General features: G+C 44.3%; 2 protein-coding genes and 1 long non-coding RNA gene across 19 annotated transcripts in view; 2 read left to right on the forward strand and 1 right to left on the reverse strand.

The window, feature by feature from the left end:
• The window catches only part of RNF185 (ring finger protein 185), a 32,932-nt gene extending 19,600 nt beyond the window's left edge, over positions 1-13,332 (forward strand). For 5 of the 9 annotated variants that reach the window (XM_077874375.1, XM_077874372.1, XM_077874371.1 and 2 more), the window contains 5 exons: positions 1,719-1,737; positions 3,687-3,799; positions 5,414-5,468; positions 8,790-8,907; positions 10,873-13,332. In XM_077874375.1, coding sequence (XP_077730501.1) covers positions 1,719-1,737; positions 3,687-3,799; positions 5,414-5,468; positions 8,790-8,907; positions 10,873-10,970 — 403 coding nt within the window. In that variant the 3' untranslated portion in view covers positions 10,971-13,332. The remainder of the gene's footprint in view (positions 1-1,718; positions 1,738-3,686; positions 3,800-5,413; positions 5,469-8,789; positions 8,908-10,872) is intronic. The other 4 variants (XM_077874369.1, XM_077874370.1, XM_077874376.1 and 1 more) reach the window with 1 other exon arrangement.
• Positions 3,511-20,610, reverse strand: LOC144299070 (uncharacterized). 6 transcript variants are annotated; one of them, XR_013365872.1, is made up of 6 exons: positions 17,852-20,610; positions 15,833-15,972; positions 14,193-15,372; positions 13,789-13,942; positions 6,935-7,473; positions 3,511-4,111 (listed from the first exon to the last, which is right to left on the reverse strand). It is a non-coding gene; the product is annotated as an uncharacterized LOC144299070 (long non-coding RNA). The 6 variants fall into 6 exon arrangements; XR_013365874.1 differs by lacking the exon at positions 17,852-20,610 and adding an exon at positions 17,171-17,244 and having other exon boundaries at positions 14,193-15,344; XR_013365869.1 differs by lacking the exon at positions 17,852-20,610 and adding an exon at positions 17,171-17,244.
• The window catches only part of LIMK2 (LIM domain kinase 2), a 62,544-nt gene continuing 53,237 nt past the window's right edge, over positions 15,065-24,371 (forward strand). For 2 of the 4 annotated variants that reach the window (XM_077874360.1, XM_077874361.1), the window contains exons 1-2: positions 15,065-15,087; positions 16,605-16,720. In XM_077874360.1, coding sequence (XP_077730486.1) covers positions 15,080-15,087; positions 16,605-16,720 — 124 coding nt within the window. In that variant the 5' untranslated portion in view covers positions 15,065-15,079. Of the gene's footprint in view, positions 15,088-16,604; positions 16,721-17,287; positions 17,451-24,371 lie in introns of those variants that run through there. The other 2 variants (XM_077874362.1, XM_077874363.1) reach the window with 2 other exon arrangements.

Consider the following 24,371-nt stretch of genomic DNA (forward strand, 5'->3'; position numbering starts at 1 on the left):
TCATGAATAAATAAAATCTTTAAAAAACAAAACAAAAGAAGCCCAAGACTTGAAAATAAGTGACGAAATTAAGAATTAAATCAAGGTGCCATTAGAGAGAACACAGACTCTAATATGAAACATATGCTTCCTATTAGTATGGTTTATCCCTGGGACAATCTGCCAGCCTTTCTGTACCTCAGTTTCCTCATCTGTAAAATGGAGATAATTATATTTTGTCATAGGTTAATATCATCTTCCAGTGACATTAACTAATGGAAATCTAGTCAGCCACAGCCTGGCACACAATAGTTGCTTAATAAATGGAGGTGATCACCACCTTTATTATAATTGTAAGCCTCTCCCTAAAAGAAAGTCACCTCCACTTCTCCCCGATAACCTTTGAGGGAAGTTGCCAGTGGAGATCTGCCATGATTTGGGGTACTTTGGGCTCAGTTTGGAATGGCAAGTCAATGTGGAAGTCAGATGTCAGAGGTGTCTCTTACATCCAGGGGGATTGCATGTCTGGATGGTGAGGCTAAACTGTGGCTCAGGAACTGGGAAAGGAATTAGCCTGAGTCCAAATTTTACTCAGCTAGAGGAGTCATGTTATGAGGGACATAAACCATGTCCCTCGCTGTCCATGTCCACATTTTCCACTGTCCTAGCACATAGGAGGTGTTCAGTGGATATATGTTAGTTGGATGAATAAGTCAAGAGAGAAAAAATGAAAAATCTAGAGTTGAGTAACTTTTCCTTCAATTCTGTAAATGTCATTTTTTGCACCTAGTGCTAGGTGCAAGGGACAATAAACAGGAAATCAGGAGACTGACTTTTTAGTCCTGGTGCCATAGGCAAGTCATTTCATGTTTCTGAGTTTGGTTTCCTCATTTGAAAATTGAGAAACTAGACAACATTTCATTATAGTACAACTCGTTAAACTGAAGGTAGCCCTTTCTGCCAAACAGTATCCTCATCCTTTTCATTACTTAAAGATATTTTTTATAGTAAACTTGAACTTTTAAACCACTTCCTGCCAGCCTGAAGATTTTTTTAAAGGTTTTATTTTTTTGTTCATGAGAAATACAGAGAGAGAGGCAGAGACAAAGGCCAGAGGGAGAAGCAGGCTTCCTCCGGGGGTCCGATGGGGCACTTGATCCCGGGACTCGGGGATCATGACCTGAGCCAAAGGCAGATGCTCAACCACAGAGCCACCCAGGTGTCCCAGCCTGAAGATTTTCTTAAACCAGATCCAGAACCATGAATTGTGAGCCTTAGGAGGCTATGAACATACTTTCAGTAGAGTCTAAAATGGTATGTGTATGTGTGTGTGCATGTGTGTATGAGAATGCCCCCATGAATTTTTCTGCACAGAAGGTCTTTAGCTTTTATTGGATTCCTTCAGGGGGTACCACCCCTCAAAGGTTGACTTGTAGAGAAGCGGGGTTTGGGATGGTCTGAGACCTGGGGGTTCTTTACAAGTAGGATCCCAGGGTTAGAAACTGGGATCTTGCCTCTATTGCCTAATTTTTCCTGTGAGTTTAGCCCAGTCTTTTCTAATTTCTGATACTAGTGATTTCCCCATAGACTCTCAGTGGGGTTGCACTGCTTCACAGTTCCACCCCGTGTTCCTGTTTTTGTGCTTCCACCCTCAATGTTTCTGCTAATGAAAGCATTTTTCTTCCTTTACCCCCATTCTCTTTCTCCTTGATGACTGGTTGCCCTGGGGACTCTGGCAGTTGGCCATGTTTACATCAGGTAAGATGCATTTCATTTTACTTTGTCTTTCATCAGCTATGGTTGCACAAGACACCCCTAGTCTCAGGAGACTACTGTCAGAAGCTGCAATCTCCCCTGTCTGTGGGCTCATTTGCTTGTTTTACCCCCACCCCTCTTTATACACCTGTCCCCTGATAGGCACTTGCTGAAAACAAGGGGTCAGTGGGATGGTCCTGACTCTGTTACCGATGGACTTTGTGGCTTTAGTAGGCCACACCTCTCTGGCTCACAGTTCCCCATCTGTAGATTGAGTTGGAGTTGATAGTATGTTAGATTTTTATTTTTGAGATTCTGTCTCTACAAAAAAGAACCTCCTATCATATCAACTGTTTCCCTGACCCTTAAATAAGGTCTTGAAAATGTTAGGAACGGGAAATTTTTCTTGGTCTCAACAGAGAGCTTTTATGAGAGGGGGAAGATGTCTGTTTTCCCAGCTTTAGATTATTATGAAAGCCAGTCAGTTAAGTATTCACCAAGACCCAGGCACATGCTTGGTGAAACAGCAGGGTCTGGCATTCACAGCTGGCTGTGAAAGTCACTGTGAGCTGACTGTTTGCAAGGTTATTGACAAAAGAGCCCCATACTAGTAGGTGGCTTAGGAATGTACGGGGAAGACAGACGTTCCAGAACTCTAGAGTCTCAAAGTCTAGGGCGGAGAAAGCAGCAGGGGAAACAAGAAAGGGGTTCCCACTACATTCAGGGCTGTGCATTCTGACTATAGCAAAACTCGGTACATTTATAAATTTGTCTGCTGGAAATTTATAAAAAGAGCATAACACATAAATTGTGAAGCTTTCAACAGTAGGATAAAGGAAATGAGATACAAAAATCATTAAATGCTGCTTTCTCCTTGGCCCTGAAATCCTAGATTCACATTTATATAATAAACTTTTTATCATTGGGTCTAAACATGCAATTTATGTTCTAAGATAAATGCTGAGAAATATTATACATGTATTAAATTATTCAAAGATACTATAGATAACATGGTTTTATCATTCTTCTTTTGTTTTAGAGAAAGTTAAGCAGAATATTTTTTAACCAGTAAACGAGCCTGGGAAACCCAAAACAGAATTCTGGTGTTTTTAATATTGAAAGAAATAGTTGAATGTAAAAATCAATGAAAGTACATTAGAAACTTTAAGTAAATTTAGATAATAGCAAAATCTATCTTTTAGCACATAGTAAATCACCAGAAAATGGTGAGGTTATTATGTCCAAATGCTGATGTCTGGGATACAAAGTAGTTGAAGAAACGCTGTAAAAATGAGAAATCACAGAAAGAAAAATTTGCCTGCCAGTGTAATACAGTTGATCTGTTGGGGAAGGCAGAGATTTAAGGTTCATTATATCAGCATGCACGGCCTAAACTGAGGCTGAGTCTGTCAGACCCATTAACACTGCTACAGACTTGCAGTTCCTTCCTGCTGTGTTGCTGAGAGCCCCTTAACTTAATGAAACATGAAGAAGTCTTTAATTATGAGGTGTTTAAAAGCAATTTTGAGGGGCAGCCCGAGTGGCTTAGCGGTTTAGCACCTGCCTTTGGCCCAAGACATGATCCTGGAGACCCGGGATCGAGATCCATGTCAGGTTCCCTGCATGGAGCCTGCTTCTCCCTCTGCCTGTGTCTCTGCCTCTCTTTCTGTGTGTGTGTGTCTCATAAATAAATAAATAAAATCTTAAAAAAAAAAAAAAAAAAAACACCACCCCCCCCCCCAAAAAAAAAAAAATAAAAGCAATTTTGATTTCACCAGTAGTAAATATTTATTGAGTGCCAGGAGCAGGAATCAGAGAGTTGGGTTCCTTGAAGTATTCCCTACTGGTGCTGGTGTTTCCAGTTTGAGGTGTCCGGTCCATGTTTTTCTTCTGGCTGTGACCACTCTGTAGTGAGTTTATATCATTCATGCATTTTTCTCTCCTGTTTTCAGTGGTTGGAGACCAGACCTAACAGACAGGTGTGTCCAGTTTGCAAAGCTGGCATCAGCCGAGATAAAGTCATCCCGCTCTATGGCAGGGGCAGCACTGGGCAGCAGGACCCCAGGTGAGGCCTTGGGGCACCTCTCACATCCACTCCTCCCTTTGGACATGAATTCACTTCTATTCATCACCTTCTCACCCCATCCTTTACTTAGTGCTTACACACCCTCATTTTGAGGCAGTTGGGATCCAGATGGAAGTCCCTTAGGAAGGGAAGGAAGCCAAGTTGTTCCTCACTGGGCTGTAATGCAGATATCCACTGAGCTTCTACCAGCAAGCAGGCAATGTGTTAGGTAGCGCACAAGATACCACAATTTTAAGAGTGCAGAATGCTTTGAAGGAGCAGCTTGGGAAGCAGAGTGTCCAGCAGGAGAGTCTGCAAGGAAGGGGGTTGCTGCAGCAGTGATATATAAAGTACAGAGGGAGGAGAGGACAGAGAGGCTGAGAGGCTTTGTGGAGTTTGAGGTATGAGTGGGTCTGTCATTCACTAAACACAAGTTTTGAGAGCTCTTCATGGTCTGGTGCACGCATGCACACATATGCATGTGCTCACACACCCCAAATTCCCAAGCAATGTCTCGTACTTTCTCTTAACCCCACCCCAGCATATCCTGTACACAGACATACTGGATTTCTCTTAAGGGAACTTACCCATTCACATTTATGAGCCTTTGTATTTGTTTTCCCTCTGCCTCTTCTGCCCTCCCCAGTCCTGCTCACATCCTCCTCACCTCCACTAATTTCTATCCATCTTTAATGAGCAGCTGTGAAATTACCTTCTCCTTAAAGTGGCCCACATTAGTTGCTCTCACTCATGCTTTCACCTTATGTAGTTGATACCTCTCTTCAGGAATTCCCTTCCCACACTGTATTGTGATTGGTTGTAAACCCCTTTGTGATTGGTTGTAACCCCCTTCAAACCAGAAACACCTCAAGAGTAGGGTCCGTCACAGTCTTAGTATTTGTAGTGTCCTGCCTATTGCATAATGGGTAGCAAGCTTCAGTCCAGTATATTGGGGATAAGTGACAGAAGGGGATAAGACCCAGAGGCAGGGCAGCCTAGGTGGCTCAGCGGTTTGGCGCTGCCTTTGGCCCAGGTCCTGGTCCTGGAGTCCCGGGATGGAGTCCTGCATCGGGCTCCCTGCATGGAGCCTGCTTCTCCCTCTGCCTGTGCCTTTGCCTCTCTCTCTCTCTCTGGGTCTCTCATGAATAAATAAATAAAATCTTAAAAAAAAAAAAAGACCCAGAGGCCAAAAACAAAGTGTAGAGTACTTACCAAGGAAATAGTGAGGGGTAAAGCTGAAGTTAATTGGGGCATATCAGAGAGATCCTGAATCTCAGCCCTCTTTGCTGACAGGCCATTCTCTATTTCAGTTTGGATTTGGGATTTTTAACCTCAGTGACCCCTATATCACATAGGTCCAGAGAAGATATCTGGCTAGCATTCATAATCAGTCTTGGCCAAGCTCCTGTGAGAGAAGTTGGCAGTATATAGTGCAATGTAATGAACATCTGAGATTTTCTCCTTGCTTTTCTATATAGTTGGAAAAACAATTACAAGTAGAATGAAGATTAAGATTTGGTTTAATTTGGTGTAAGTTCACATGTGGGCATGGTGGACCTGACTCTGTTGGTGAAGAGCATTATGATTATTTATTTTACAATGTTTCTGTTTCAGAGAGAAGACTCCTCCCCGCCCTCAAGGACAGAGGCCAGAGCCAGAGAACAGAGGGGTGAGAAACATTCTAGAGGCAGCTTCTAGAATGGCTTTAGGAGTTTCCATCTTGGCCCTACATTTTTTCTCCTTGATTATTAAAAGTAAAGGAAAAATTGTGAAATACACAAAGGAAAAGAAGGGGGAAATCACTTATAATCACACCATCTGAAGATAACTACTGGAAATATTTTGGTCTGTTCTCTTTTTCTCTTTTTTTGTTGTTGTTCTATAATTATATATACACACAAAAAGTTTTATAGATCTATTTACGTGTATGTATTTTATAGATGTATATACATATGTTCTTGTTTATTTTTTATGATACTTGGCTCTTGTTTTTTAACTCTTGTTTTTAAAATTTCATTCCTTCTATATTAAGTGCCTTCTGTATGCTGGGCATCATTCTAGGCACTGATGATAGATCAGTAAACATAGCAAAGATCCCTGCCCTTAATGGAGTTTATATTAGAGATGGGGAGACTTTTAATGATATATCATGAGATTTTACATGCCAGTAATACTTTATTTAAAGGCTGTTTAGTGTTCAGTTGTATGAACTTAACATTATTTGATCCTTTGTTGGACATTTAGCTGTTTCCCTTTTTCTTATTTTAAAAATACTCTGTTGAACTTAGAGATACCTTTTTGAACAGGTACATTTTTTTTTTTAAAGATTTATTTATTTATTTATTTATGATAGAGAGAGAGGCAGAGACACAGGAGGAGGGAGAAGCAGGCTCCACGCCGGGAGCCCAATGCGGGACTCGATCCCGGGACTCCAGGATCGTGCCCTGGGCCAAAGGCAGGCGCCAAACTGCTGAGCCACCCAGGGATCCCCTGGTACATGGTGGTTTTACTAGGATAAATTCTTAGAAGAATCACTAGCTCAAAAAATTTGCTCATTTATTTTATTTTATTTTTTAAAGATTTTATTTATTCATGAGAGACACAGAGAGAGAGAGAGAGAGAGAGAGGCAGAGGGAGAAGCAGGCTCCATGCAGGGAGCCCGATGTGGGACTCGATCCTGGGTCTCCAGGATCACACCTTGGGCTGAAGGCAGTGCTAAACCGCTGAGCCACCCGGGCTGCCCAAATTTGCTCATTTAAATCCGATGTTACTGTTAAAATTTTCTTGTTAAAATATTAAAGAAATTATAATAGCAAAACATTTATCCACACTACTGGAATCCCCAAACAAGTATATGTTCTCCAGATTAAAATATTAAAAATTTTGAGGGAAAATACTTATATCTGTATCTTGTCTACATACCTATATATTGTCCTGAGCATACTTATGACCATAGTGTTCAGTTTTGTCTGATAATTTCGTCACAAGAGTTTTTCAATTCTGCACAGAATTAAGAGCATGAGTTTTTGGATCATATTGACCTAGTTTTTGATCTAAATTCTCTCTCCTTGACTACCAGGTGACATTACTTTAACTTTCCTAGTCTCTGTTTCTCAACAGAGTCTCAGCTCCTACCTCAAGAAGCCAGAGGCTCTGGCCTTAATGACAGTGGTGTGTAGTTCTAGTGTAGACAAGTACTCGCAGCCACCAGTGATGCTTTCCTGCCTGCTTTGCCCCAGCAAATGTGAGGACTTGTGGAATTGTATAGAGGTTGCTGAAACAGAGACCAGAGGGTCAGTCCGCGGGATTGCACTCATTGAAGTGGTAGCTCCTGATGAAACAGTTGCACCTGCCTGGGTAAGGCAGCCTCGGTCCCAGGAGCCCTCAGACTCAACCATGCTGGGTCTGAGTAGGAGGCATCTCTGCACTGAGAAGATGGAAAACTGATTATTTTTCTTCTCTATAGGCTTGCTCTCTTGTTAATATATGCTGTTAGGCTTTATAGGTAGTGCCATTTGTAGCTGGATGCTAGGCTGCTTGGTATGGGATAGGGAACAGCCACTTTCATGACTTGGAAAAGACTCACAAGTGAAGGCCAGTCATCTCTTTGTGGAGAACAGTTGACCCCATGCATTTTCTTATTTTTTTTTTAATCATTTGTTCCAAAGATCGATCTAGAGATGTAGGGACGGAGAGAAAATTTTTTGTAAGAAAGAGCATAGGTTTTCGGATCATATTGACCTAATTTCTGTTCTGAACTCTGCCCCTTCTACTAGCTGTGCAACTTTGGTCAAGATAGAAAAAAGTTTGTTTATTCACAGTGTTGGTCAAGATAGAAAAAAGTTTGTTTATTCACAGTGTTATAATTCCTACTGAGTCTTTTCATATGAAAGATGGTGCCTTATAGAACATGTTGGAGGAGGGGAAAGCTGAGGTTGATATACCAAGCTGCTGGCAGTGACTATTGGGGAGAGCGTGGCCATGGAATGGTGAATAAGGAGGCCTCTGGGGCAGGGCGGGGAAGAGACCTCTGACTTACTATGTTAATTAATCTTCTAATGTGTAAGTTTCTTATAACAAGCGTATATACCTTTTTATAATCAGATAAAAAATTAAGTGTTTTTATGTTTTTTAAACTCTTTGTAAAAGTATTAAAAGAAAACTGAGGGAAAATACTTACCTGTCTATATCATATTCCCATACCTACATGTCAGCATGTACTACAGTTGTGACCATAGTGTCCAGTTTTGTCTAGGGACCTTTGGTCACCAGAGTTTTTCTGTGTTGCTGCATAGTCAGCATCATGGTCTTTAGAGAGTGCGTGTATCAAGATTTTGATCATGACCTCCATTGTTGGTTAATTAGAGTTCCATTTTTTTTTTGCTATTACCAATAATGTACAGCTTGTTCTGATGTTCCCTTGTAATTGGGTGGAGGAGTTGTCGCCAGTTTTGTTATAAAGCATGTAGAAAATTTTACTGATTAGTGTGGGATTCTGGGAAAAAATCTGGTGCTCCAAGAGCCCTGACTTGCATCAGCAGATTGTTTTACTTTGGGCCAGAGCCAGTCCTTTCTGGCATTCACAGCTCCTTAGCTGGGACCCCTTGAAGGCTAGAAGGGCAGAGGAGCCACCAGGGTTTCTCTGCCTTGTACTCTAAATGGGAAGAAAAGATGTTCTGGGATGCCTGGGTGGCTCAACAGTTGAGCGTCTGCCTTAGGGTCAGGGCATGATCCCGGACTTCTGGGATCAAGTGCTGCATCGGGCTCCCTGCAGGGAGCCTGCTTCTCCCTCTGCTGTCTCTGCCTCTCTCTGTGTCTCTCGTGAATAAATAAATAAAATCTTAAAAAAAAAAAAAAAAAAAAAGATGCTCCCCCTTGGAAACAGGTAGCAGAGGGTAGGGAGGAGAGGCAGGTGCCACTTGCAGGTGGCATGTTTGACAGGTGTGGGAGAAACATGCTTGTTCTTCTGAATTGTATTTCTTGCATACAGGGATTTCAAGGATTTGGATTTGGAGATGGTGGCTTCCAGATGTCTTTTGGAATTGGGGCATTTCCCTTTGGGATATTTGCCACAGCATTTAACATAAATGATGGGCGGCCTCCTCCAGGTAAGACCCCGCTTCCTTAGTATTTCTACTTGAAAGCTCCTTGGAATTCATTAGTATTAATATGACAATTATAGATAATTGTCACTGCTTGGTCAGTCAGCCTTTTCGAAACGTGAAGTCTTTTCAGATTACTGGTAGTCATGATAATGTATCTTGCCCACTTAATGTTAGGCATGTTCAAAGTGCTTGTCATCACAAACGGGATTCTCACCACAAGCCTTTGGGATGGATGTGCATTTAGCTCTGTTTTACAAATCAGAAAATGCTCAGTGTGTTTCACAAGACTTACTCTGTGCATATAAAATGAAATAGAATAAAATGATTCTTTTTTTTTTAAATATGAAGAAAAGCCTAGTCCTGTGCATGTACCATTTGGGGGCAAGGAGGAGTGAGGCAACTCACCAGGATTCAAGGCCTCTCTATTCTGTGGCATGTCTGTCCAGCTTCCCTTAGGATACATGTGGGGCTGATCACAAGCCCCACCCTTTTGGGAACCCTTTCTCCCTTTTCTAGATCTGTTACCTGCTGCTCCCTTTCACTCTTCAGCCACCATAAAGGTGCCAGCTGCATTCCATGTTGAGCAAGGCAGCAAAGTGGGTGCCTGTACTTTATCCCAGTCTGACACTTGGGCCAAGATTCTTACCATGGAGTGTGCAGAGGTGCCGAGGTCTGTTGAGCTCTGCTTGCACTCATTAGAGCCTTGTGTGTGCTGGGCAGTGTGTGTGGTACAGAAGGGAGCAATGTATGGTTCCTGGCCAGGAGCTTTTGCTCTTAGGGACAGAAACCTACTCCTGGGTCATCCCAGTTTCCTCAGCCCTTACCCTGGTGCTTGGCACATAGCAGGCAATCAGGAAGTCTTTATTGACTGATTGCCTGTGTGAATCATCAGAGCACCTACTTGGGGAATAGTACAGCACCAAGAGATCTTGGCATGCCCTTACCTCCTCCACCTCAAAAGTTCTCCTTCATTTACACATTTTCTCAAAGGAAGGAGACTCCACAGGGCAGGGTATGCTCTGCCCTGACAAAGGGACAGGGCGCTGTGATAGCAGCAAGAACCTGCTTGGCAGCTTGCTTCCCTTCTTCCTGGTTCAGGGCTTACCCTGAGTTCTTCAGGTAAAGAGAGTTCTACAGTTCTGGATGGACTTGGATCACTTTTATCCCCCTGCCACAATCAGTTTTCCTTTGTCATATTTGATAAAATTTGCCTATCTTGGATATAGACTTTCTTACTCTCCTTCCCCCAAAGTCTGGACAGGGAGCTCTACATAGTAGCTTTTCTCAAAGTAGGGAGGAATGGAAGCCTAGCTCTGCCCCTAGTTTGCTATGTGATGGGCAAGACAAGTCACTTTGCCTGTCTGGGCCCTACTTTTCTCCTCTGGAAAAGGAAGGCACTCTGCATGGGGCTCTCTGAGACCAGCGCCCCCCCACCCCCCACCCACCCACACCAGCTCAACAGTGCCAGAATCTAGAGACTCCATGACTCAGAAGGGAGCGTGTAGAGAGGCTGAAAGCATGACTCTTGGGCTCTGCCACTAACTCGTAAACCTTGTGATCTTGGGCAGATCACCTTGTACCTGTGCTTCAGTTTCTTCTTACACAAAATGGGAATAACAGTACCCACCAAGCAGTAATGTGTATACAAAATTCTTAGCACAGAGAAGATGCTTAACAGCAGCTTTTCTTTTATTATTTCTTCTAAGAGTTTCCTGTTTAGTTTACACCTGCAGACCAAACTCTCTTTGGATAAACTGGAAACCTTGTCCTCATTGTTATATTATTCCACATATCATTATAATTTCAATTTTGTTTTGCCTAATGTTATTTGGGGTTTGGAAATCTTTTTAGTGTGCAGAGTCCTACTGTAAAAAGATGAAGATTGATGCTCTCTACTTCTGGCCCAAATGGGCAGCGTGCACAGCTGTAGCATTCTGACAGCCTCTCTTCTCCCTCCTGTCTCTCCAGCTGTCCCTGGAACACCCCAGTACGTGGATGAACAGTTCCTGTCACGCCTCTTCCTGTTTGTGGCCCTAGTGATTATGTTCTGGCTCCTCATTGCCTAATGTTGGGCTCCCAGCCTATATCCATGGCAGGACCTCTGGACTGGTGACATTGGACACCCACTCTTGATGTTTGGCTTCCTGGCTAATCCTGACCCCTAGAATCGGGGGGTGGTCAGTAATACATCAAGGAGTTTTGCTTCCCCATCAGAGCTTAGGGACTCAAGACCAGTTGTCAAGGACTTTGGAGTATGTCCACTGCTGTAAACACCCTGCTCTAACCTCAGTCCTTGGCATTGAGTCATCTCTCATGAGTTACACCATGAAATCCTGTTCCAGCTCAGCAGGTCCTGACTCTGCACAGGGAAGAGGCAAGGAGAAACTGTCAGTACAATTTCACCTGAGTTTAATATTACAAAAACAAAGGGATGAACCAAGTAGAAACTCTTTTTCTCTTTAAATACCCCTTGGTAAGTGACCTCCAAAATCAGTGGACTTCTCATATAGAGAGGCTCCCTTCTATATCCCAGTGCTGCTCTGCCCTATTTCCTCCTCCTCCTCAGCAGAAATGCAAGAAATTGCTGCCCTATAAAGATCATAATTGCAGCAGCTAAAACTGGAGTCACTTCATGAATTCACCAGAGATCCAAAGATCTTTTATTGGCTCTGAGCCATGCTCAGTCTCTTTGGCTCCAGAGAGTGGCTTGATTGACCTCCTAGTTTCCTGGAGTAGATTATCCCCAGAGACATGTAGCTTCAGTCACAGATTTCCCATCATCTTTCCCTCCCCAAATATTTTCATCTGCCTCTCTGCCAGTGGACACACGGTGGAGACTACTGCTGAAGCTGGACTGACTCCTCATCAGGAGAGACCTGCCAGCGGGACTCTGGCAGGATTTGGAGCTCTGATGCAGGAAAAACTGAACAAGCAGCCCTGTCCCCAAGGCCACAAAAGCTCACCCAAAGGACACTGGAGGCTTTGTCAAGTCAGCTCAGCTGCATGTTGAAGACCATCTTCCCCAGAAGCCAAATTGTCCTTTATGAGGAGGCAGGAGTGGGGAGACCCACATGTGACCCTGATTTTGGTATGGCTTGGTGAATAACCCTGAAAACTCCTTGTATGTGTGCTAACAGCAGAGAAGCACACAACTGCAGAGCAGGCAACTCCTCTGATGATTTTTAAAGTGAGGCAGCAGGGCCTAGAGAGCCTCAGCATGATGATATAGTGTGGTCTTTCCCCAGGAAATTTCCAGGGGAAATTATCTTCCCAAGCCCTCGACTTGTTTTTCCACTTCACAAACTTTTTCCTCAGAATCTGATTGAGGGTGTGGTTCCAGGCAGGAGGACAGTTTACTTGTGAAATGGTTCTTGCTCTGCTGGTCAGCCCTCTTCCTAGAAATCCAGCCTCTTCCAGGAGATCCCAGGGGTTGAGGGAGAAGAACGTCCTCTGGGGCCCTCTCTGTCACTTTACCAGTCCACACTGCTCTTGGCTTACTCCCAGCCATAGCCAACAAGTAGTAGAAAGCCTCTCTAGTGCTTTTTTCCAGATGTGACTCTGCATAGCATGTGGAAACCAAGACCTTAAGGAAGATGAGGGAAATCCTCCTCTCCTCTCCACAGCCCCCACCCCTTCCCCTCTGTACCTGTCAATGCCAGAGTTCAGTGTTTAATCAGACAAAATTTAAGTATTGAATAGGTGGTTTGTTTGCCGAATCCATTTGGTAGGACTGAGCCACCAGCTTTACAGTGTCCCTGATGGATTTTAAACATTCTTAGGACACCCACGCAAGAGTGCTCTTTTTATTACCTCCTGGAAATCCCCAAAGTCAGTGAGGTGGGGGCAGGGGGTATCCTGAATTTTCAGCCCAAGTGCATTGGTGGGATCTTTTAGTATAGTAGCCCCACCTAGTGGTGAGAGAGAGGACTTCAGTCAGATGGGCCCAATAGAAATGGGTTTCCAGAAGAAAGGTTAAAAAAGGATTGTAGGTAGAAAGACAAATCACTTGGACTCTTTAACAAAGTAGTGAGCCCAGGAGAACACCAGCAAAGGCATCCCAGGAACCTGTCCATAAAGCCAGGTTGGTCACGTGCCCTTTGATTTTGAACCTTCTAGGTCCCTACTCGCCCTCTATTGGAGCTGGGGCAGGAGAGCCAACTTGGGACTGCTGGCCCAGCCCCAACAGGAAACCCCCTTCCCACCACCGTCTGCAGGCTCACCACCTTATCCCTCTGCCAATGCAGTTTTCTTTTCTTTTGTGTGTTATCTATGTTCTTGCCTCCACCCGCTCCTACCACCTTTGTGGATTAGGACCAGGTCCCACCCACAGTCAGAAAATGACACCATGTACAGTGGCACACCTTGACCAGTCACTAATTTTCACTGTTGTGAAAGTGATTTGATCTAGAATTAAATGGTTTTACATTACTGTGAGCTGTGGACTTGTCTATATGAGGTAGTGGGGTGGGGCATGAATCGGTTGGGGAGTAGTCACACTGGTCTGGCCTCTGCGAAACACCTCTGCAGTGGTGGGAATGTCACATTGAGGAGCAAAGTCTTCAGGCAACCATCAATAATTAGAGATGAGAAGTACAAGCTGGAGGCCTGGCTTCATACACAGCCCTGCCCAAGGTGTGACCTGACAGCCCTGGTCCTGACAAGTGTGTGGAATTCCTAAGTTTGCAGGCTACCATGATGGAACTTAGCTTGTGGACAGTCAGAACCTTAAGGACAATCACAGATTATTCAGTGTCTGCATCTATCCACAAGTTCCGCAACAGGGCAGGTGGGCCCCCGGCCAGGCCCTCTACTTAGAACAGTAGATGTACAGTTCCCTGAAGTTCCTCAGCACAATGTGTGATGAAAGATAGTGAGGTTACAAACCTGGCTCAGCCTCAGGCTCCCCAGCACACCAGAGCTACAGGTCATCGCTCTGAAAAGGTCTCTCTTCTCCCTCTCTCCCATTTTGACCTAAGTTACCAAGATGAATAGCACCAAAATTTGGTAGGAAATGCAAAAGAGGGATTTCCAAGAACTCCTAAGCCCAAAAAGAAATGGAAAACAAAATACATTTAAGTAAAATAGGATAGAAATGCCTCTATGTACCAGTGACCCAACCCCAATAATCATCAACTGTGTCCAATCTTGTTTCATCCCCATCTTCACACGGCTTCCACTCTCCTGCTTGGACTGTTATATTGAAGGAAATCCTAGTCCTGTGCCATTTAAGTATTTTAAATATGTATCTCAATAACAAGGATTTAAAACCAAAATACTATTTTATATACCTTAAAAATTAACATTAATTCTTTAACGTATCATATATCCAATCATTGCTCAAATCTTCTAGTTGTGTCAATGTTTTTGTTCAGTTTGCTTGCTTTGAGACCCAAATCAGATCCATACCCTGCTATTGGCTGTCTCTGAAACCTGTTACATCCAGAGGTTCCTCTCCTCTTTCTCTTGCAGTTTATCTGTTAAAGAAACCAGTTCATTTGTCCTCTTGAGTTTCCCACAGTCTCAGTTTTGCTGTATGCATCACTGTGGTATTAATAAGCTCCTCTTACTCTTTTATTTCCTGTAAATTGGTTGTTATATCCAGAAGCTTGGCCAGATTCAGGCTTGGATTTTTGGTATAACTATGTCATAAATGGTAGTGTATACATCTTGTTGCATCATTTCAAGAGGCACATAATGCCTAGTAGTCCCTCTTTGTGATGTTAGCACCCCTTACTGAGCATTGTCTAAAATAGCACTGTCCAACAGAATTTTCTGCCATGATGGAGATGTTCTCTATCTGCACTGTCCAGCACAGTAACCACTAGACACATGTGGCTAAGCAAGCACATGAAACATAGCCAATGGACTGAGGAACTTAATTTTCAGTTCTATTTCATTTTAACTTAGCCACATGTGGTTAATGGCTGTCATATGAAACAGTGCAGATTTAGATTAATTCACAGGGTTTGCAAAATGATATAACTGAAAATGCGTTAAGCGTTTAGAAACAAGAGTGCACTTCTGGGTAGAATAGGGCAACAAAATTACAGAGAACATGGAAAGGTTGTAGGAATGGGAGAGTGGTATAAGGGCAGAATTTATTTAGGAAAAAGCAGAGTCCTGGAGTGAAGGGAGTAGGGAAGAGAGAAGGCTGCAAAGTGAGACTGACCAAACTATGGTCAGGTAAGCAAACTGGTGACTTGGGTGCTCGAAACCCACATCTCCCTACCTAGAACTTTTCTGTCCTCCAGAAGCCTCCCTCAAGTTCACAGGTGATCTTGGACTATTCTTTGGAAATATATTGGAACAGTCTCTCTTCGTTATCATTTCTACAGATTTCTTTCTTCACATTTGAATTTGCATTTCTCAAGCGTTAGCTACACTTCCCTGGAAGGAACTTGGGGGAGTCGGTTATCTCCCTGCTATTGAACACCAGGAGGCTGGAGATGTGAAAGAAGTGGAATTAGCCTAAGGAGGAAGAAGAGACAGACCTAGGTGCCTTGCTGTGGGGCAGAGGAAAGGGAAGACAAACAGGGGTCTTGATTCCTAGGCTGCCAGGGCCTGCGTGCCTAGGAAAATCCAGCATAACCTCTTTGCATGTGCAGGGTAAATAAAATCCCTGCTCCTTTTGTGCTAGCCGCAAGGTGGCTTGTCATAGTCTCCTGGACTCTTGACCCCTGTCACTTTAATTCAACACACAATACACTGTGGTTACTATACTCAGACCAGAGATTTCCTCAAACTGCAAAGCCAAGGGCTGGAGGGTTCCCAGGAATGAAAGGAAGTCAGGCACATCCCCTCCCCCACCACATCAGTACTTTCTCCACATTCAGGACTTCAGGGGCCACTTGCCACACCCAGAGGAGAACCAACTGACCTGCATCCGGTTTGGATTACAGAGGGCAGGAAAAAAGAGAATTGTGCTCACCTTTGTTTACTGGAGGGCTGGGACCAGATGCAGCAGGATTGAACTTTGTCCTTAGTGGGGGCGTCATGATCCATTTCCTTGGGCCCATTCCCTGCCTCTTCCTGGTCATTTGGACGCTTTTCTCATGACCTAAATCCAGTCTAAGGAAATGACAGTTGCTAAACAGCACCAGAAAATCAGATGGGAGTGACTGCAGGTCCAGCTATTGTAGCCCACCCTTTGTCACATGGAGGATCCTAATTCCCTCTCAAGCCCAGTGAAGGGAAGTGGTTCTCAAGGCCCCTCAGCCAGCTAGCAGCTGCCATGAACCAGTCTGATGTTCTAACTCCTTGTCCAGTGGTCTCTCCTCCACAAAGAGGAGCCAGTGGGGCAAATCCAGTTCACAAGTGTTTCCTTTGGTCTACAGAGCATTTTTAGCATTTCCAAAAGTCCCCAACATTTAAACAGCGGGAGGATTCACCTAAATACCTGGAGTTTTGGCCTGTCTTGAAAAATCGGAAGATCTGGTGTGCTGGATTCATTTATATACCTATTTGGCCTCAAGAAGGATCTGCCCCTGTAATGCTGGTTCCATCACCTTCACACCATCTTTGACCTAGAGATTATCTACCGAATGCCAGCTTACTTACAGTGGCACAGATAAGTGGCTTCTCTGAGCTAGAAGCTTCTAAGAAAAGTCCACCCTCAACCCCTAAAGTTTTGTGGGGTAGCTTCTCTATATTCATATTCCTTTTTTTTTCTTTTTTTTTTAATTTTTATTTATTTATGATAGTCACACAGAGAGAGAGAGAGGCAGAGACATAGGCAGAGGGAGAAGCAGGCTCCATGCACCGGGAGCCCGACGTGGGATTCGATCCCGGGTCTCCAGGGTCGTGCCCTGGGCCAAAGGTAGGCGCCAAACCGCTGCGCCACCCAGGGATCCCCCCCCCCTTTTTTTTTAAAGACTTTAATTTTTTTCTTAAGATTTTTAAGAGTTTTAAGCAATCTCTACATCCAAGGTGGGGCTTGAATTTACAACCCCAGGATCAAGAGTCACATGCTGTACGAACTGAGCCAGTCAGTTGCCCCATCATATTCATATTCTTGATCCCAAACACTCTACTGAAAAGAGCTTTTGCCTGGGAGTTAGAAGACCTGGGTTCCCATCTCACTTCTGCTTGTAATGAGCTAGCTGATCCATTTCAAGGTAGTCAAACTTGTCCCCTGGGGTCCTCAGCTGCCCCCATCTGTAAAATGGGCTGAGGATCCTCTTTTGAGACCTCCAGGGAGTCCCGGGGGTTTTCCTGAGGAGCCACCTCACGGCAGTGAACAACCACCCTTACCCGCAGCCGCTCTCACCAAGGGGGCGGGTCGCGGTGGGAGGTGCCAGAGACCCCACAGAGCCCAAGCAGGGGGCGGGGCGTCGGCGGGGCGGGGCGGGGCGTCGGCGGGGCGTCGGCGGGCCGGCCGCGGTGCCAGGTGCGGTTTGGTCCTCCCCGGGCGCCGTAGGCGGTGCATCCAACTCGCGCCCGGGGCTGAGGTGCTCCCGCGCCTGAGGCGGCTGCGGGAGCTGAGGGGAGCTGCGGTGCTGCCCGCCGCCTCCATTTCCGCGTCTCCGGGACCATGGCCGCGCAGGCGGGTAAGGAAGGGCCTCCGCGTCCTGTCCCGCCGTGATCTCGGAAGCCTGGGCCCGTGAGGGGAGCTGGCAGCCTCGGGGCTTTCGGGCTGAGGGGACTCCGGTGGGTCCCGGCTCCTTAGCAGGAGAATTGGGGGAGGTTGTGAGGCTTCGGGAATTGGGGACAGAAGGTTCCGAGGGACAGGAGGGTTGGGCGGCTCTCTGAGAGTTGAGGTCCCTGGAGAAAGGGATGCTGGCTCCGTCAGGGGGCCTGCTTTTTTGGTGGATCTGATGACCCCAGGCCCTCAAATTAAAACTCTTAAGAAAGCTGGGGCCCTGGGTTCCCTTGGAGTGAGGGGTATGTGGAATATGGGGAGAGCGGGATCCTCAGGGTTCGGGGCCATTATAAGGGGATAGAGAGTTACCTTGGGTTTGGGGTTTTCTGTGGAAAGTGGAGGATAGTATGACTTTTCCGACCGGATCCAAGGCTTCTCGCGGATATCTTGGTGCCTGTGATCCCCTGGTCTTGCAGCTCTTTGCAGGATCCAGGAGTGTGGGTTCCCTTGGGGTTTAGGACACAGATTAGGGGTTAGGAAGAGATTGGAGCATTCTTCCTGGGGAAGGTAGGCCCTGTGGGGTTCTTTGCCCTCCTTGGGAGCCGGGTCCTCCCTTGGCCCCTCTGAGAGGAACTAGAAATGTGGCCAAACACCGCTTGGAAGGAAGAGATGTCCAAGGTGAAGGGTAGCTTCAGGGTTAGGTTAGCCTGGCCTGCAGTCCCTTTCCAGTCACGTCACACACCACGCTTCAGCTTCCTGCCCTCCTCTCCTGTCCTCCTTGCACCAGGACTTTCTGTTGACTATGTTTCCCAGCCACCTGTGTGGGTGGCCCAGCCTCTAGGTCGACCAGGTCAGCATCCAGAAGCTTTCTAGAGGTGGCAGAAGGGAATGGTGGAGGAGGGACGCTGTCTTGGATATCTGCCCCTACTTCCTGGCTTTCAGCCTGTGGACAGTCACTTCCTCCATCCTGAATACAAGGACCAGGCCACCAATGGGTCACTTCCTCCCATGGAAGCCTGGGATTTTTCTCCTCATTCTTGATAATAGGCTTCTGGAGAAAGACAGCCAGGGGTATAGATATTCCCTGTCCTTTCTCTTTCATGTTTTTAGCCTCCAGAATTCTTCAGCTCAAATGATTTCCAGTGACTTTTTCTAACTTCTGTGTATGTAAGTTCCCTGTTTTGAACCTTGATTCTCAGAAACTTGTAAAAGATCTTAGAGTGTAATTGTGTTTATTAGATTCTCCAAGTGAACCAAAAAGCTTTCTGGAGGTATTAAAATGTCTGGGTCCGTTAGTTTAGACATTTGTCCATAAAAATATTTGTTGGATACTTCTGTGCCATGCACCTAACCAAGCGCTAAGTAGTATAATAATAAACAAAATGGACACAATCCTTACCTTTGTGGTGGTTACAGTCCTAGAGATGGATAGTAAATAATAGAGGTAACAATGGACATAAATGCTGTAATAATTGAGATAAACAATGGAGGTAAATGCTGTAAGAGTACACCAGGGGTGGGGAAAGTAAATAGAGAATACTTTTCCTTTAAAAAGCAAGTTTATAAAAAAAAAAAAAAAGCAAGTTTATGCTGATCCTTGAGGATAAGAAGAAATCAGTCCAGCAAAGAAAGGGCAAAGATCGTTCCAGGTAGATAGAACAGCATAAAAAGGTGCCTTTGAAGAGTTGAGAGTAGGCCAATATGGTTATTTTCATGTGTGGTGAGACTCAGGCTCCAAAATGGCCTGTTCAAGGTTCTATAGCCAAGTAAATGGCAATGGTCAGAGTTCATATTTTCCAACTTCAAATTCAGTGCTTTATCCTCTCACGAACACCAGAATGAGGTTGTCTCTCAGAGTCAGAAAAGGAAGTGGGACTTAAACTTTTACTTGTTCTGTCCAAACTGTTCCAAGACAACTCAGATTCCTGTGTAACAGGAGAATCTACAACAAAGAAACCAAATATTTACTGAGTACCTGTGATGTCTAAAGCACTGGGGTAGGCCAAGTTTTACCTCCAATAAATTTTAACAGATGCCAGAACCAGGACAGACTTAAGATAATGTAACTCTCCGTGTTTTACATATGAAGAAACCCAGGGAGAAAAATGAATTTGTTCAGGGTCACTCAACTAATGGTAGAGCCAAGACTAATCTAGGATCTCTCTTCCAGTGCTCTTTCTGATATTCTAGGCTGCTTGAGATATACAGAGTTGGGCACACAAAAAGAAGTCCTTAATGAATATTTGTGGAAATGAATAAATATATGGTTTGTCCCTTTGAGAGATTCACGTCTCTTGAGAGTAATTAAGAAAAAAATGGGCAAATCAAGACAAACTATTAGAAGGCCTGCATGTGACAACATTATAGAATTTCAAAGTAGGGGAGAACTCTATTCAAACATCCATTCCAACAAATATATATTGAGTTTGTACTATGTTCCAAGAACTTCTAGGCCCTGGGGGATATAGCAGGAAACAAAACAGACCAAATCCCTTTCCTAATGGAGTGTGTGTTCTGGTGGGAGAGATAGACAATATGTAAATATTTGAATATCAGACATCAGGGAGGGATAAATGCTCTGAAGAGAGAAATAAGTAGGATAAAGTCCCAGAACAGTGGGAGGTCAGGGAAGTTTCCCTGGTTAATGACATCTAAACAGAGAAATGAAGCAAAGGAGTGAGCCATTTGGATATCTAGATGAAGAACATTTTAGGCAGATACCTGGTAGAAAAACATTTCAGGCAGAGGGAATAAAAGGGAATGAGCAAAGGCCCTGAGCCAGGAATGTGCTTGGCATATTTGAAGAACAGCAAGATGTCCAGGGTGGCTACCAGATTTGATCAGGAGGTGCTGACCAAAATTTTAGGTCAAATTTGAGAAGTCTTAGTTACATTAAAAGTGGTGTGTGTGGGGAGGGGGACGTATGATATCCTGCTAGGGAAGAAACTTGAAGTAGGATGCATAGCTGGGCAAGTTTCAAGGTTTTCACAAGGTCTGGTGAATTGATAATATGTGGTAGAGGCAAGAATGCACAAATGGGGGATTATAGGAAGTAGAAGATAAAGCTGAGAGGGTAGGTAAAGCCAGACTGTGTAGGGTTTAATGCTAGGCTTGTGGAATTTTTCAGTCTACTAATGAGACCATAGGTTTAGAGGCAGGGAGAGTCATGGTGTATTTTGTTTTTAGACTATCAGTCTGGCATTGGTGGCCAAGATGGATTGGACAAGACTGATGAAGGCACTAATCTGTACAGTGGGCCTTGACCTGAAGTGTTAGTGATAAGAATGGGGAGGAAGGCACCAGCCATGGGAATTACCTCTTGTTGGGCAGGGCAGGGTGACTTGGGTGGCCCTGGATAAGAGATGGAGGGAGCAACATAGGATCGAAGAGGACCACAAAGTTTTAAAGCTGAATAGAAACCCATCATGTTCAAGGGGCTATATTAGGCTTTCCACATTCCTGGTGAGTTTTCAGTGTCTTCTGGAAGCTGGGCTGATTCCCGTTGCAGGGCTGGCTTCTGATCAGTGCAACCTGGAAAGGGCTAGGGTTTGGGGGCATATTAGGAAGGGGTGCAGCATCACTGTGGCATTTCAGTGAGGGGATCTGGAGTTCTAGAATTCATTTACAAGCCTGTCATCCATCTCACTCTTGGCTTTTGTTTATATAGCAACAAGAATTAAACTCTTTTACCTGTTAATCTATACCTGGCAGTAGCTAGAATATGAAACTATTGCCTAGTTCTATTACAGTGTACCTTGAGTACCTACCCTGGCATTCTGTTGTCAAGTCTTTCTGCCTGTAATTTCTTTTTTCTAGGAAAGAAAATCTAAAATATAGCTAAAGACATAGACTTTGGAGTTCGCAGACCTGTGGTCTAAACCCAGCTCTATCACTTGTTAGTTGAGTGTTTTAGTTCCATCTTCATAAAATGGAAACAGTAATAGTCCTCCAGTACAAGTCTTCATCTTGTAAAATCTTTATATTCTATTAGTTCATGCTTGCATGGTGCTTAGGACACCGCTGGCATTTTTTTTTTAAGATTTTTATTTATTTATTCATGAGAGAGAGAGAGAGAGAGAGAGAGGCAGAGACACAGGCAGAGGGAGAAGCAGGCTCCATGCTGGGAGCCCGATGCAGGACTCAATCCTGGGACTCCAGGATTGCGCCCTGGGCCAAAGGCAGGCACCAGACCGCTGAGCCACCCAGGAATCCCCATTTTTTTTAAAAGATTTTATGAGAGAGAGAGAGCGCCCAAGCAGGAAGAGGGGCAGAGGGAGAAGTAGGTTCACTGCTGGGCAGGGAGCCTGACATGGGCTCAGTCCCAAGACCCTGAGATCATGACCTGAGCCGAAGGCAGCCACTTAACTGAGCACCCAGGTGCCCCACCACTGGTATTATATAAGGAGACTCAAAATATTTGTTTTTTGTTTTGTTTTTTTTCCCCCATATCATTGACAGTAGTCAGAGAACTGCTGTTTGGGAATATATTAACTGGTTAACTAGTTCTCTGATAAGAAAATGCCTTCCACCAGATAAGAAAGTGCCTATTCATTCACAGCTAAGTAGACTTGTGGTTGGAAGGGAGAACCTGAGCGCTTGAAAGCCACAGGAACCATCTGTCTCATTTGTTTCTCTACCAGGTATCTTATTACTCTGCCAAGTTTGTCCCACTTCCAGCACCTGGTTTGTCCCTCTCTAACATGTTATTTCTGTTACACATCCTTGTCTCTTACCCCCTGTGAATACTCACCAAGGGCCCCAGAAGTTCATGACCTAGTCTTTGTCCATGGACACATGGAAAACATTTGCTGGATTTGTTTTGAAAATGTTCCTTTCAGATTTTAGAGGTTATTGTAATTCAACTCAACCTTTTCCCTAGCCAACCCCCTAGATATACAGGAAAGAAAGAAGAAAAGCTTTCAGTTGGCAACTAAGTGCCAGGCATTGCAGGAAGTATTTTCACATACATTAAGTTATTTCTCTTAATCCTCTCTGTAATCCTGTAAGGTAGGTGGTTATCCTCTTTTTAAAGATTAAGGGACAAGTTCAAAGAGGTTAAATAATTTGTCCAACGACACAGAACCAGGTTTCAAACCTAGGTCTAGCTCCAGTTATTCTGCTTGACCCTTACAGAGTTTTCCTAATAAAATAAAAGGCAGATGGGAACAACAGCAAGAGTGAAACCTTCTGAGATGTCTATGTATGTGCCTTAACCTGAAAAATGAGAGGCCCCAGGTTTGGTTTGCCGACTCAAAGCTAGAAGGAATAATTTGATCCCTCCTTTTATGAAGGAAGAATATAAGATTCAAAGATGACCAAGAGCTCCTTTAAAAATCATCTAATCTTTTTTTTCCATAGACACTCCCTTTGTTAATATTTGGTAGGCTAGTGAGGAGGAAAACCCTTTGGGATATAGGGGAGGGTATCTAGAGGAATGTTAATCAGTCTTGTTGGTACTCACTTCATTAAAGTGTGATCTTTTCTCTCTTGGCTATTCGCCACCAGTTGCTGTCCTGCCTCTCTGCTTCCTGCTTTATCCTGGGACACGTGGGATTTATACACCTGACCTGCCAGTTCCCAGGGGGCATAGCAGTTACCATACTAGTTGTTTTGTGCTGCACTGAATTGCCTGGGTTTTGTTCCTGGTTCTCATTGTCTAGTGGAACATGAGAAGCATCAAAGATTTTTCTCAAATGAAAGGATAGGATCTGTGCATGTTGGTTCAGGCTAGGCTTTAGGGTCTCAAGAGCTTTCAGGGGGTAGAAATTTCTCACCACTTTGAAGTCTCAAAAGAACTAGTTTGCAGAAACCCAGCTCTTAGACCAAGATTAAGGTGAATGTTAATGTCTTGTGAGAAATGACTGGCACTGAGCTGGGGTACCAGGCTGAGCCCTTCCACTGAATAACTGTGCAGTCTTAAGCAAGTCCTAACTTGTCTGAGGCTGCATACTATAATAAAAATGCAACTGATCCGGTAGTTTCAGAACTTAGGTTTGAGCTCCTCCCGGACCAGCTTTTTAATGGTTAGGTAACTCGAATCTCCTCCTTCAAGCCCATTTTTCTTTCAAAAAAAAAAATAAAAGGACTGGAAGATGATTTTTAAAGGCACTTCCAGCTTTACCATCTGTTACTGTGCCTGCCCCAGTGGGTTCAGAGATTATTTGAGGGTCACATCACCAGTTATTAAGTTGGGAAAGAGAAGTGTATATAGAAACTGAATATAGGGCAGCCTGGGTGGGTCAGTGGTTTAAGCACCTGCCTTCCGCCCAGGGCATGATCCTGGAGTCCCAGGATCCAGTCCCATGTCAGACTCCCTGCATGGAGCCTGCTCCTCCCTCTGCCTGTGTCTCTGCCTCTCTCTCTCTGTGTCTATCATGAATAAGTAAATAAAATCTAAAAAAAAAAAAAAAAAAACTGAATATATATATTTCATATATATATGAAAACATAATATGAAAAATATGTAGTTTTAGGGATCCCTGGGTGGCGCAGCGGTTTGGCGCCTGCCTTTGGCCCGGGGCGCGATCCTGGAGACCCGGGATCGAATCCCACGTCGGGCTCCCGGTGCACGGAGCCTGCTTCTCCCTCTGCCTGTGTCTCTGAGCCTCTCTCTCTCTCTCTGTGACTATCATGAATAAATAAATAAAATCTTTAAAAAAAAAAAAAAAAGAAAAGAAAAATATGTAGTTTTATATATAATATAATATAAAAAATATATAGTTTTAACTAAATATATCTTATGCCAGGATTCAAAAGATCCTGAAAGTGAGAACCTTTGTACCTAGCCCATTTGTTGTAGTTCTCACCCTGTTTGCATTGCACATTTGCAACTTCTTAAAAGCAGCAAATTCCAATAATAACTGAAAGCAGTTTTCTGATTATTAAACAC

This window comes from Canis aureus, chromosome 27 (assembly GCF_053574225.1).
Source record: "Canis aureus isolate CA01 chromosome 27, VMU_Caureus_v.1.0, whole genome shotgun sequence".
In the NCBI taxonomy this organism is placed as follows: Eukaryota; Metazoa; Chordata; class Mammalia; order Carnivora; family Canidae; genus Canis; species Canis aureus.